Genomic DNA, 14,481 nt, shown 5'->3' on the forward strand with positions numbered 1-14,481 from the left:
TTTAAATATGAATTAAAGACATTGCTTGAGTTAGTGAAATCAACATATAATTTAAATTTCTACTATGGAAATTATCTTCAGTCTCTTTTAATTTTATAAAAAATGCTACCATTGATCTTTATCCCAGTTCTTTCATGGTAGAGTTGCTAATTAACAAAGTAATGTCCCGGTATATTTAATGGACAAAGAATTCATAGATTTGTATTCTGTATTTGGCTTAGTATCCACTAACCTTATGATTTTTGCATTATTTAGTTTTGTACTGGCCATAGTCGCTCATTTTAATAGTAATAACTCCAAAGTTTTGTTCAGTTCTCATATTTTATGAAATATAATAAACTAAACTATTATTGTAATAATTTGTCAGAATGTTTTCTGGTAGGAATTGGCATTGATTTGCTTTAATGTCTTACTTCTGTTTTCAGCCTTTAGGAAGAGCTCACTAAATGATCGTTTCTCTTTCTTTTTATAGAAATTATGATCTACTGAAAGCACAACCCAAGAAGTATGCCAAATCCAAGTATGACTTTGTGGCAAGGAACAACAGTGAGCTCTCAGTTCTAAAAGATGATATTTTAGAGGTAATAGAATTTTACCTTTTTTATACTCTTAATAAAGTGGATTTATTTTGTATATTGTATACAATATACTTCATGTTGTATTTGGTATATATCTAAACCTTCTTAAAAAATGCCAAGGTCAATGTCATTTTATTTTATCCAGGATAAAAGCATGTTATAGATACCTATATCTATTTAGGAGGGGGAGCTTGCTTTATCTTATTTTTTTGTTGGGTTTTTCTGGGGGGAGGGGGTGAAAAACGGAGGTTGGTGGGGAGGACAGACGTTGAATTTCTTGGCTTACTTGGTCCTCTTTTCTTCTGGGATTTATCCATTTTGGAATCAAGGCTAGTTATGTAGATACATCATAATATTTTAACGAGAGAAAACGTTTCCTTCTTCCTGTCATAGTCCCCTTGCACAAATGTACCCATCAGTGAGTAAGCTGTTGATTCTGGGAATAATCTACCGTGACTCTCAAATCCATTTCTTAGATCATAACTCGGAGTTCATCTTCTTTAATATGTAATGTGGGACAGTCATGATAGTTTTTATAAAAAGAATGGTTTCCATTCTTTTCCTTCCTGTTTGAAGGGTGTAGACAAAAGACCTCTCCAAACATGTCATCTTAGTCATCTTTCCATGCTTCAGATAGCATAAACAGTTAAACCTTCTTGGCAGGTGATGAGGACCTTGGGTACATTCACAGTAGTGGTTCCATACATGTTTTATACTAGTAATTATGATTATCAGTGTAACTCCTGAGAATCATTCAACCCAAAGTGTGTTGATAGTAAGTCAGCTTATTAGAAGTGAAAAGAGTTTCCTGATCTAAGGAATAAAAATCGAAACTTCTTTCATAGATTGGTTTTGGTATGGAATGATGCCTTTATTTTTTTTCATGATGACAGATCCTTGATGATAGAAAACAATGGTGGAAGGTTCGAAATGCAAGTGGAGACTCTGGATTTGTGCCAAATAACATTTTGGATATCGTGAGACCTCCAGAATCTGGATTAGGGCGTGCTGATCCACCATACACGCATACCATACAGGTATTTATTATGACTTTTTAGCAAAATTTAACTTTTATAAACTTTCAAATTGATTACTCTAAAATGGGACTTAAATACCTTTTGTGTATTAATCATTTTGAGACTTAATTTGTTGTACAATTTGTATAGTTTTTTTCCTAGGGTTAGTGGGGGAGGGGGGCAATGGCGAAAGATATAGGAAACAATTATATATACGTTTTTTCTGATTTATTTCTTCAGAAAATTGCTTAAAATGTTTACCAGTAAGTGACCTTCTCTTTTTTCATACACATCCTATAGTCCTTCTGATGTTCGGAGAAGCAGTATTTCTGCCTCTTCACTCTTGCCCATAGCCTTCCTATCCAGTGGTTTCTTCATAGAGGGTGGCACTGGGACAGTGGCTGGAGGGTGGCTCATCTTCACCATCTTTCACCTTTATTCTCTTAAACGTTCTGTCACTGACCTTGAACTTGCACTCATCCCCCCCCCCCCCTTACACCAACACATGGGTATTCATTTGGACTATAATATTGGTCCTCTCTTGATTTTAAGATTAAAATATACCTATGACATAGGGTAGATAGATCAGGCTCTCTCTTGTTGATCATTAAATAATCTTTGAGTCACATGACACATTTTCAGGACTTTATTAACTCTGGTAGCTCATTCACCCGAACATCTGAATCCACTTACTATTTAACTTGGGATTTTTGACCTGTGACAGAACCTCTAGAGTCCAGTCTGCTAGCAGAGGCGGAATGGATGGATGGTCTCATATGTAGCATATGAACCTGTGGTGGTTTCTATATCATGCCCCCAGGAAGAATTATTTTAATTTTCAGAATCTTCAGCAAAAAATCACATCTGACCCCATAATAATGTCATAAACTTGAGAAGCTACATATGCTGTCCAGTGACAGAGTTGATGTTCATGCCAGGTCTAGGCTTAGTAAGATACAGCTGTCCACATGTAGGATGGTGATCATACCTCTGCTGCATGACCATTCATTACTTGTGGCCCCTCATAGTGTTCACACTGAGTATAGGTCCTGTGGTCATCCAGAGTGACTTTTGGCCTTACTAGAATCCAAGAGTCAAGCAAACTTTTTTTTGTTTTTAATTTTAGAGAGGGGAGAGGGCAGAGGGGGAGAAAGAATCTTAAGCAGGCTCCATGTTCAGTGTGGAGCCCACCATGGGGCTCGATCCCACAACCCTAGGATCATGACCTGAGCTGAAATCGGGAGTCGGACACTCAACTGACTGAGCCACCCAGGCGCCCCATGCAAACTTATAAAGTAAAGAATTATTGTACAATGTATGTATCTTGATAACTTAAGGTGATGTGGTGGAAATTCTGTTTGCCGTGCTTGTTTTGGCTAGCCTGATGTGCATACGTACTATGTACTTATTTTATGTTCATCATTTGTCATTAGCTTTTGATGCCAAAGAAGGAGTTTGAGTTATTCAAGGTATGGTCTACTACTCCATTTCCTGTGGATTTTTGAAGTGACTTTTCTAACTTAGTTTGAATACCTTTTTCTTTCCTGAGTTCCTTTCTGATTTGAGATGTGGTTACCTGACATAACATAGGCTTCCGCCTGGTTTATAAGTGCCAATTCCTTACCTTCTTTCCTGTAGACGGTTGGACCAAATGCCTTAAACAGTGTTAAAGAGTGAAATATATGCCTAGAACAGTGATGGAGTATATACCCTTTGAGTTTATGCAATGTTAATGTTAAAAAGTTAACTTTTTAACAGTTAACTTGTAATAAGCTATCAGAGACACTGTTCACAGAGACTCTCCCTAGATGCTGCATATGAACAGGAGTCAAGAGTTAAAAACAATTATCCAAAGTTTTGTTTGTGTGCATCCTTACTAGGGATGAGCAAACTCCAATAAAATACCCAAAACATGCAAATAATGTCAATTCTAACTAAGTATTTTACCCCACCAGCAATTTCCTAAGGAATTTAACCTCTCTTACCTTTGTCTGTTTATTGTTCGGTCTTGTCTTTTCCTTGATTCTTGGCCTGAGCCATAAGTTGACTTTTCTGTTTAAAGGTTGCTTCTGTTTAAAACCAAAGCAAAACTGTTGATACATATCATAGGTAGGGAGAGTACTTTTTGAGGACATAAATTTTATTCCTCCTTTCTCGAACAGAGCCTCATCTTACATTTTTGTCAACTTTGGCACAACCAAGAGATTTTTTAAGTGCTCACAAGCTTCAGGAGTTTGTTTTGCTACTTTATGTAAATAGAAATGTGTGGGAATTGCCTGTTTGGGCTGGTTCCTTTTAAACTTTTCAACACTATCTGACTGTCTTCTAAAAATTTCTGGATGCAGCTCTGAATACAGTGATATATGTGGAAACGTTATAGAAGCTGTGTGTGTGTGTGTGTGTGTGTGTGTGTGTGTGTGTGTGTGTGTGTGTGTGTTTAGGTTAAGAGCTCTGCTTTTAAAAGGTATTAAAAAGAGTTTATTTTTTAACAGCTCCTGAAAACTTTGGGCTTAGCCCAACAAAACCACCAAAATCTTGTAAAATTTTAATAAGCAGTCTTGACAATCTGCTATCTGGCATAAATCCTACTCTAAAAGAATTCCTTTTCTCAAAGCATCTATAACGCGCGCGCGCACACACACACACACACGCACACACACATACAGTGACTAGGTAGAATAAGATGGAAAAGACAAAAGCATCCTTGGTCTAATATACCTAAAGAAAAACTGTGTGGCTTATTTTGAAACGACAATAAAGATACCACATATTTATGTAAATTCCAGTGATCCTAACCCTCTAGCCTAAAAGACCTCCACCAGATTACAAACAAATCAAGAACAACTCTGTGTCTTATTCATCTCCTTATTCACCTCCCAAATATTTATTGAGTGCCAGGATCTTGCATTTGATGAAAAGGAAGACAGAAAGCCTAGCACTGAGCAGGTCCTCCATAAAAGCCTGCTGTCTGGAATCGGAATCACCAAGCCATCTGCCACGGCTTTGCTCCTTTGTTCTTGAAGCATTACCAGTGACCCTCTCTCTCCTCAGAAAAGGATGATAAGGGTGCCTGGGTGGCTCAGTCAGTTAAGCGACCGACTTCGGCTCAGGTCATGATCTCACGATTCATGAGTTCGAGCCCCACATCGGGCTCTGTACTGACAGCTCAGAGCCTGTAGCCTGCTTCAGATTCTGTGTCTCCTTCTCTTTCTGCCCCTCCCCCACTCGTGCTCTGTCTCTCTTTCTCCCTCTCTCTCTCTCAAAAATGAATACACATTTAAAAAAATTAAAGAAAAAGAAATTGGTGACATTCTTTTCCCCCTGGTATCTTCTATCCATTGAGATCAAAATTTTGAAGGAATTTAAAGAAACTTCTTTTTTTTTAATGTTTATTTATTTTTGAGAGAGAGAGAGAGACAGAGCGCAAGCAGGAGAGGGGCAGAGAGAGAAGGAGACACAGAATCCAAAGCAGGCTTCAGGCTCCGAGCTGTCAGCACAGAGCCCGACACAGGGCCTGAACTCACGAACCACAAGATCATGACCTGAGCTGAAGCCAGACACTCAACCGACTGAGCCACCCAGGCACCCAAGAAACTACTTCTAGCAAAAACATTTTAGATCCCTGTACTGGACTGCTGAATGATACCTAATGATTAATTGCTTAAGCTTCCTTCACATGCACTGATAGCAATGGTATTACCCTCCGAGTAGATAATGGCCAGTAGTCAGTGTTCATGCCGAGTGCAGGCATTGTTTAAGGACGTCACAAATACTGATTCATTTAATTCCCACAACAACCTTATGAAGTAGGCACATTTCACATATGAGGAAACTAAGGTTTGGAAAAGTAAGTTATGCACAATTAACAGCTGTGTGAAGCTGGCATTGGGACCCAGGACCCTGGATTCAGAGCCCATGGTCTGATGCACTCAATCAATAATGGGAATCATGCTTAGAAAAGATTGTTTTCTCATTTTGTACATACGTACAGTTTTCACTCTATGAATGCTTAAGAGACATTTTCTCAGAATAACTTTACCATGCATGGTATTGCGATAAAAGTTAATCTGATAATCACGATCCTCAGAGTGGAATTTTTGCCTTATCTACCAATTCCTTAGATTTCATCAGTTCTTCCATTTTTTTTTCATCCTTGAGGAAGGTAATCCAAATTACATAATTTACTTAGAAAGTAGACATTTTGTGAACAGTGGGACTAGGGAATTAGATGTAAACTGTTCCATGTAGCGTCTACAAGTCATCAAATGTTTTAACAGTGCACACAGTTGTGACTCTTATTGTTTCATACCCTTGTGTTTCCTGTCAAGAATGATGGCAGTCCCCCGGTGAAAGGCACAAGAGCAATACTTGCTGTTGTTCAGACACTTTCGGTTGGAGATTCTTTTCTGATAGCAGGGATGCTAGTACCTGGCAGCAGAAGTAAATAGGTGTTGAATTGCCACCAATGTCCCTGAGAGTCTAGGTTATTTAATATCCTCACATTTGGAGTGATTTTTAACAGCTCTGTAAAGACAGCCATTCCCACCTATTGTGTTTCCCCCATGGGTTCCACAGAGTTTTGACAATAAAAGGGAGGGAAGTAATGCAGAATTTATAAAAGATATGGAACATCAAGAAAAGATTAACTGAAACCACAGGGAAAAGGAAGTAGATGCTTATGAGAGACTATGGAGAAATGAAGAAAAATGATATACCCTTTGATAAAAATTTTGTTGTAGTGCATTCCAGTACTTCGTTATATTTTAGCTGGGCGACAGATCAACATCCAGGGTGCTTTCTCCCCATATAATCTACTTGCCACATAAAGTTTCCTGATACCTCTTTTGATTTGATTCCCAGACCTCTGGCACTAGGACTGTTCATCTACTAGAATTACCTTTTTGCCCATATGGATTCTCATGCTGTATGAGGGCAGAAACTAACCCCACCCTCCTGTTATCTCTGGTGTACTCAAAGGCTTGACTGAATGGGTCTTCCACTTACTATTAAGTCTACGTACTTATTATTATTGTAGATATTTTTAGTCTACCAAGGTGCCAATAATTATGAATACCTGGTCGTTACAGTCCTGTGAATTAAACAGAAAATTTCCTGTCTTCTCTGTTTCCTAGCAAGAGATATGGTGATAGTACGCAAAAAGCCCCAATCTGTCACTAACTAGCTGTGTGAACTTCAAGAAAGCATTTTATTTTTCTGTGCCCAGTTTGCTCAGCTGTGAAGTGGAAGGGGTCAACAATCTCTACAATCCCATCTAGATACAAATTTGTGGTATTTTTCTCAATGCATGTTTAAATAGCCCTAAAATAGGAAAGGAAATATTTCCTGTGACTTTTAAACCACGAACACCACTAATTTCACCCCATGTGATGAATGCTCTGTTTTTCAAGCTCAGTCCAGATATTCAGATATTGCTGGACAGTGACCATTTTACTAAAGATGTTTTCGTATTCGTTCCAGTAGACTTACTTCCTGATAGTACCCAGTTCTTTAAAATGTGTTTTCAAAATTAATCTCAGAACATTCTATTTATTAATTAGAGGCATGGTTTTTAGAAAAGGATGTTTACTTTTTATTCTGCCTTATGTGTTGACATTTTCCCCAGTATTTCTTGCAATAATTTGAAATGTCATCTCCCTTTCTCTGTCTCTCTCTCATATGTATCTATATATCTTATGGATCTAGGTGACTTATATATGGTTACTATTTATATATAGTAATGACTGCCCAACATGCATGTGCAGAATTACAAAATTTTGTTGAGACTGCTTACAAGTTTAAACCTAAAGCTCCCTAAAACACACCATGATATGTATTTCCTTTTGTAAAGTCAGCTTTTAAAGAGAAATTAACCTTATATATAGTGCACTCTAATTGTATTCCTTATAAACTATAAGAATAAGATGAACCTATCTTAATATTTTAAAAACACAATAATATACAAATAGGTACTGAAATACTCTATACGGTTTATACTGTAGCATGATTCTATATAATTAGTTTTCCATTGTTAGATAAGAATGATGGAAATTAATTATATAAGTTGATTTGTAGGCAGGTAATTTTACTGTCAAAAAATAATTTGCTCACGTGTTCTGATATTTGATGTGAATTGTAACTGATACTATTTTAGTTCCATCTCCTGTGTTAATTTCTCATTTAATGTGGTTTGCTCCATTTTCCTAATAGCAATTACTTGGCGAGCTGTCAGAGGTAACCCACATTTGTTCCCTCATGGCACTTCTTTTTAATATCATTTTTTGGATTCATTTTCTGGACTTAACACCCTCCAAATGTTCCAGCTGTGCCTTTTTTTTTTTTTTTTTTCCACTGCAGAGTTCCAAAGAGACCAAATTTAGAGGAAAAATGTGTAGGTTAAAATTTTAAGAACAGTTCAATTTCAATGGCTTGGTTGGGCTTACTTGCATAACTTCCCCTTGAAGCAGTCTCTTACATGAATCAGGAGCTTATCTCTAAATAACTGTCCTTAATCCTGGAGAATTTCAACTTTAGTGGCTAAAGTGACTCATTCTGACTTAATTATCAATAAGAAAGTAAATTTGCCATGGGCTCTAGTCATTCTGACTCCTTTCAGAGAAAGAGAAGACGGATTTTGTTTTAAACAGAACTTTAAATATATTTGTGGGAGATAGGAGGGTGACAGTCACTATAGAGAAGTTGGTCCACTTCAAGGTGACCAGTCATGCCGGTTTGCTCGAAAGTGAGGGTTGTTAGGGACTTGGGACTTCCAGTGCCAACACTGGGAGAGTTGTGGGCAAACCAGGAAGAGTTTGGTCAAGAGTTTTTGGAGGCAGGATTTAGAGCTTCAGCACTTGGTTCAGAAGAAGGTGCAGGGTATGGTTCTACTCTCCAAAACTTCCTGGAAGTTGAGCCATCAATTTGGATCTGCCTCCAAGAGACAGAAATAATGAAGGGAAGAGCAGTAACTGAGTGGTGGGTAAAGGAGAGTAAAGAAGATTGGGAGGGACACAGAAGTGATTTCAAGAGTCAGTACTGATGCTCTGTTTCCTCCGCACCAAGAGTGAGGAGTCGACTTCCACAGGAACGCTGCCCTGGTTGCTGTTTCAGAGCAGGTCCTGATGGTCTGAGGAGACACTTCTCCCCCTTTTCATTCCGTGGGTTGGAGACACGAGGCAGGAAGAAAGGATCAGGAAAAGGGGGAAATATGCAAGTAAATTCATGACAAGTTTTCATATGGTTTCTGTTTAATCAACTACATGTATTTTAAGCCTATTATTCTGTCAGCTGGTACTAATAAAGTTGCATTATGCAGCAATGACGGAAATGAGGTGAGGCACGAGTTTTGGTGAGCCTGTCTTCAGACTTGACTGTGACAGTAACACACAGCATATCCCATTTTTCACAGTATTATTTGATGGATAGCAGAACACTAGCTGCTCTTGTTTTTATGAAAGCAGAAAGTATGAATCATATCATGGAATGCAGGGCTGATAGGATTTTTTGTTTGCTTGTTTAAGCTTTAAAAATAACAATTTAAACTGACACTTTTGAGATCCTAACATGAGAATTCACTGACCCTTTATGAAATTACATGCAAAGGCTATTCTTGTCAAAGGAACATTGCATCTACATTAATCAGATGACTTTGGTGTGTGCTAAGTATAACATTTTGGTGATATTTGCTGTATTTTGGTTGCTTTTAAATGTCTTATTGGCCCAAATATAGGAATATTATTTTATGGGGAATGATGATAATAATAATAATACTATGAACTCTATTATTGAATATATCAGGAACGTTTTTAGGCCTCCAATGCCGGGGGCATCAGCAGCCTCTCTTTCTGATCTAACTTCTGTCCCATCTAACTTCGTGGCACGCCCTTATGGATCTTGCCCTCAGTTCCTTCCCTCCCTCTTCCCTTCTTTCTCCCCCCTCTGTATATCCCAATAGCTGGCAGCATTGCAAACCCTTCTTTCGGTTCTGCTTTCATTTCTGCCTGATACCCTTCCCACCTTCTTCACCCCACTGGCTGGTGAGTGGTAGCTTTTAGAGAAACAGCAGAGAAGAACCGGGTTTCTTCCCACACCGGTTTCCACAGGTGTGACTCATTTGCTGTGAAGGCAACTGTGATGATAGTGTGTTTTTTTTGTTTTTGCTTTTTTAAAAAATTTTTTTGAGTAATGATTTAATTTAAAAACGGTGTGTGTTGTGTATTTTTATGTTTTTCATCTCTGTGGAAATTGGGGAGCCTTCTTTTAAAATCAATACCACCTTATATTTGGGCCAATTTAGGAATTAAAAGTACATACTGTTCTAACCAAAGGACCAGATTACCAAAAGGCCTACGTTTTTGCATTTTTTTCTGCTAATCTTGAATAGTAGCATAATTAAAATCATGCCACTGCAGTATCTAAACTTTACCTAAATGATAAGTCATTGTTCTGTATCTTTGATCTTACCAAAAAACACAAAAAACAAAAAGCACCCAAATACTGCCTTTTGAGAATTTGGAACTTGTTATATTGCAGTTATCTATTAGTTAAGATTATTTTGTTTAAAGTTTTAATTCTCCTGTGTAGTTTAATAGGGAATATACATAAATAAAGTTTTCTAATAGCCTAACAATCATGATTTAAAACTTACTGAAAGTTATTGTGTATTTTATTTTATTTTATTTTATTGAAAATTGTTAATGTTTATTTATTTTTGAAAGAGAGAGAGGGACAGAGTATGAGCAGGGGAGGGGTAGAGAGAGAGAGGGAGACACAGAATCAGAAGCAGGCTCCAGGCTCTGAGCTGTCGGCACAGAGCCCAACGCGGGGCTTGAACCCACGAACTGTGAGATCATGACCTGAGCTGAAGTAGGACCCTTAACTGACTGGGCCATCCAGGCACCACTGTTATTGTGTATATTAACACATTCACCTTTTTTAATACAAATCCCCACATGGACTGTTTTTAATATATGTTTTCGAGTTGCAGTCATAAACATTTAAAGACCATACCATTAGCCTCCCACCACTTACCCCACAGCGTTCCTGTTTAACAAGGAAAATTTCTGATTTTAATAAGCTAACATTAAAAGGACGGCAGAAAGTGTTAAGGCCTGAAAAAATTAACAGCATTTTAAAATTATTTATTGTAAAACATAGTCCTGAGATATTTTATCTACTGAGGTATTACCCTTTTTCTTAACAAACTACATGGGAAGCAGCAGAATTAAATATTATTTAATCTAGCATACCTTTTTTTTTTTTAATTTTTTTTTCAACGTTTATTTATTTTTTGGGACAGAGAGAGACAGAGCATGAACGGGGGAGGGGCAGAGAGAGCGGGAGACACAGAATCGGAAACAGGCTCCAGGCTCTGAGCCATCAGCCCAGAGCCCGACGCGGGGCTCGAACTCACGGACCGCGAGATCGTGACCTGGCTGAAGTCGGACGCTTAACCGACTGCGCCACCCAGGCGCCCCTCTAGCATACTTTTAAACTGAGGATTAAATGTTGCTTTATGTTACTGATATTTAAACTTCCAATGCAATTAGAGGTTAATATTGATGGAATTTGTAAAATAATGAGAAATCTTTTGATCTACCCTGGTGTTGTGTGATTCCAAGTTCAAATTTTATTTTTTTGACGTTTATTACTATCATTAATACTACTGTTTCCTACTAGTATATCTTTTTGACTTTTTAACTTACATTTTGAATTTGAAAAAATATGTAGAATATTTAAAAGATGATTTTTAATGATCATTCTACCATATTGGATTGGAGGTGTGTGTGTGTGTATGTGTGTGTGTGTGTGTATACACACACACAAATTTGCTATGGATTTGCAGGTAAGTTTACAAATAAATAGCCAACAATGTCCTGTTAAAGTATAAATTGTTTTCCTAGCCTAGGTTTTATATTTCTGCAACTTCTAATTAATTATTTGTCTTTTTATAGAAACAAAGGATGGAATATGGTCCAAGACCAACGGATACTCCCTCTGCTCCATCACCTCCTCCAACACCTGCTCCTGTTCCTGTACCCCTTCCTCCTTCTACTCCAGCACCTGTTTCTGTGCCAAAGGTCCCAGCAAATGTAACCCGTCAGAACAGCAGCTCCAGTGACAGTGGTGGTAGTATTGTGCGAGATAACCAGAAACACAAACAACTTCCGGTCGACCGTAAGTTTGCCAGGGGGGCAAAAATATACAGTTTCTTCTGTGAATTAAAAGCACTGCTAAGTAATAAAATATTGTTTATTATTAGTTCTACTGGTATTAAACATTATCCAATATAAATAGTGGTCCTTTATACTTGCATGGTACTTCACAGATTGCAAAGACTTTTCATCTAGTTTCTTGTCCTTCAGGTAGTTCTAAGAAGCATGAAGTTCTCTCTACTCTCTATTGTATACATGTCTATGCATAGTCCACTATATGTGGTGGTCGAATGCAGACTCTCTATTGTATACATGTCTATGCATATTCCACTATATTGTGGTGGTCGAATGCAGACTCTGGTGCCAGACATACTCGAGTTTGTACAGTGAAACACCACTTATGGCCATGTGACCTTCAAGAATTTAATAATCTTCTCTATACTTGAGTATCTGAAAAGTGGGGGAGAATAATGGTGTCTGCTTCATAGGATAATTGTGAGGATTTAATGAGGTAATACATTTAAAGCATTTAGATCGGTCATTCTCACCCAGAGATGGTTATATACCCACCCCCCACGAGGGAACATTTGGTATTGTCTGGAGACATGTTTTCATCACAGTGGGGTAGAGGCTACTGGCATCTAATAGGTAGAAGCCAAGGATGTTTAGCAACATCCTACAATGAACAGATCAGTCCCCCTACAACAGAATTATCTGGTCCAAAATGTCGTGGATGCTGAGGTTGAAAAACTCTGTTTGGCCGTGACCAATATGACACACAGTAAGCAGTCAGCCAGTGCTCGCTGCTGTCATCCTCAGTGTCATAATCATGGTGTCCCGGCTCTTCTTCCACATATTTGCGACACATACACACTCACACTTGCTTGAGAGAGTCAACCTGCCAATTCCAGCTTCAAATTTGCCCTCCAATTCAGATTTCATTTGATCTAGACTTCAACTTCATATTTTCATAAATTTAAGTTTGATTTTTCACATGAATGTTTCTGTGAAAACCAGATTTTAAAAACTAAAAGAAAAGACACTATGGCAAACCTTGGATTATCCTCATTAGTGCCATTAAACAGCAGGATAGATAATTTGAGAATTGAAGGTACTTCTAAGGTAATTTTTCTTATTATTTAATCTTCATATTATGTTTGTATAAGTATTGCAAAATTACTTTGCCTTACCTATATTTGACATGTAAAATTTCCTGGAACACTAGAGCCGGGAAGATATTTCCTCAATATGATAAAAGTATATGAAGAGTATCTGTGTGTGTGCACATGCACCTGTGTGTGCATATGTATAAAGGATGTCTGTCGTTCTTTCATTGTGGCCTCTCCTAGGGCTCAGTTATGGGTTCTTCTCTCCATGTAAACATACTTTTACTGCAAATGATCAGTCCATTTCCATTTCTTTCAGTACTGCCCATATTGTTAGAGAAGGAATGACTCCCAGATTTGTCAAATCTCACCTCTGCCATCCAGATACAAGTATTGAACTGTTAACTTTAAAGCTGAGATTCGATGATTAGATTCAAAGTCAAATGACTGGATCCTTCACTCCAATTTTCACCCTACATTTTTCTTATTTCAGTAAATCAGAGCCACATCTAGTCAGTTGTGGTCATTCTTGATAAATTTTTTTTAAAAATTTAAAAGAAGACACTTATGTTACTGTTTAGTCCTAGAAATCCTGGCTAAATGCCATAAGCATTAGCCTACTTTTATACATTACTTTCTTTCCCAAAGTAAAGTTTGATCCATCACCTTCTTATCCATATCCCGACCTTACCAAAAGACGAACAGAAAAGTGACGTTTCAGAGAAATGGTGAACTGTGCTGCAAAAACTGTGTGTGTACGAGAACATGTCAGTGTATATAAGCATAATATGCTGCTGAAGTTTTTTGAATGTTTGTGTATTCTTTTAAAAGATGCTTTTACTTTTTTTCAAAGACACTTAAAGACGTAGTTTTGAGATGAGAAAGTTCTATAAATATGTTTATTGATTTCCCTAAGGAAAATTTTTCTCCTAGAAATGAACATTGTTTTTTCATTTTTACCACAAGTTTATAACCCGTCCCTTCTTTGCTACGTCAGCATAGTGATCTTTGACACTGTGGACTGTAGTTAGTCTTTCTAGGCCTAGGTCAGACTCCATAGGCATCTAGCCCCCATTTGGAACAGTCTGTGGGTTGGGACAGTTTGTTCTTTGTCCTAGTCTAAGAAACTAAGAATAACCTAATGGGAAAGAGGCATAGTTTGAATACTTTCAAGATAGACAACTCTCCTGATAATTGTGACTCATCACTTTCAAATCTGTTTTTCATAAGTAAAAGGGTGACATTGGCATATAAAGTATAAACCTTTCTTCCAAAATTAACATTTGTATGTTTTTCTTTACAATAATAAAACTTTCCATGTATTTACACAAAGTTCTCTTTAAAGATATCTCACTCAGAAGCATAGTTTCATATTAAATAAATGTATTTCTTTTTCTAAACGAATTATTTTCGTGAAAGCTTTCTCCTGAGCACGCTTTTGGAGAACGGTTTTTCTGAATGAATGTTGGGGCTTCTCAAAAGTCTTTTAGATCCAGACAGACATACCAAAATGTGTATTTGTCGATAGCCAGGTTTCTCTCAAACTAAACCTTTTATGCTTTCCTACATTCTCTGCTTACTGCTTAGCCTTGTGATTAAAATGGAAGGAACTGGAAAGTGAATACTCAAC

The 14,481-nt window shown here is 37.5% G+C and overlaps 1 protein-coding gene across 4 annotated transcripts in view; it reads left to right on the top strand.

Annotated features, from left to right (window-relative positions):
• Nucleotides 1–14,481, top strand: part of EPS8 (EGFR pathway substrate 8, signaling adaptor) — a 194,974-nt gene that overhangs the window by 171,332 nt on the left and 9,161 nt on the right. For all 4 annotated transcript variants that reach the window (XM_086714001.1, XM_086714002.1, XM_025930157.2 and 1 more), the window contains 3 exons: nucleotides 473–581; nucleotides 1,472–1,615; nucleotides 11,545–11,767. In XM_086714001.1, coding sequence (XP_086570127.1) covers nucleotides 473–581; nucleotides 1,472–1,615; nucleotides 11,545–11,767 — 476 coding nt within the window. The remainder of the gene's footprint in view (nucleotides 1–472; nucleotides 582–1,471; nucleotides 1,616–11,544; nucleotides 11,768–14,481) is intronic.

This window comes from Puma concolor, chromosome B4, assembly GCF_028749965.1.
Source record: "Puma concolor isolate L17-30 chromosome B4, mPumCon1.1.hap2, whole genome shotgun sequence".
NCBI classification, from domain to species: domain Eukaryota; kingdom Metazoa; phylum Chordata; class Mammalia; order Carnivora; family Felidae; genus Puma; species Puma concolor.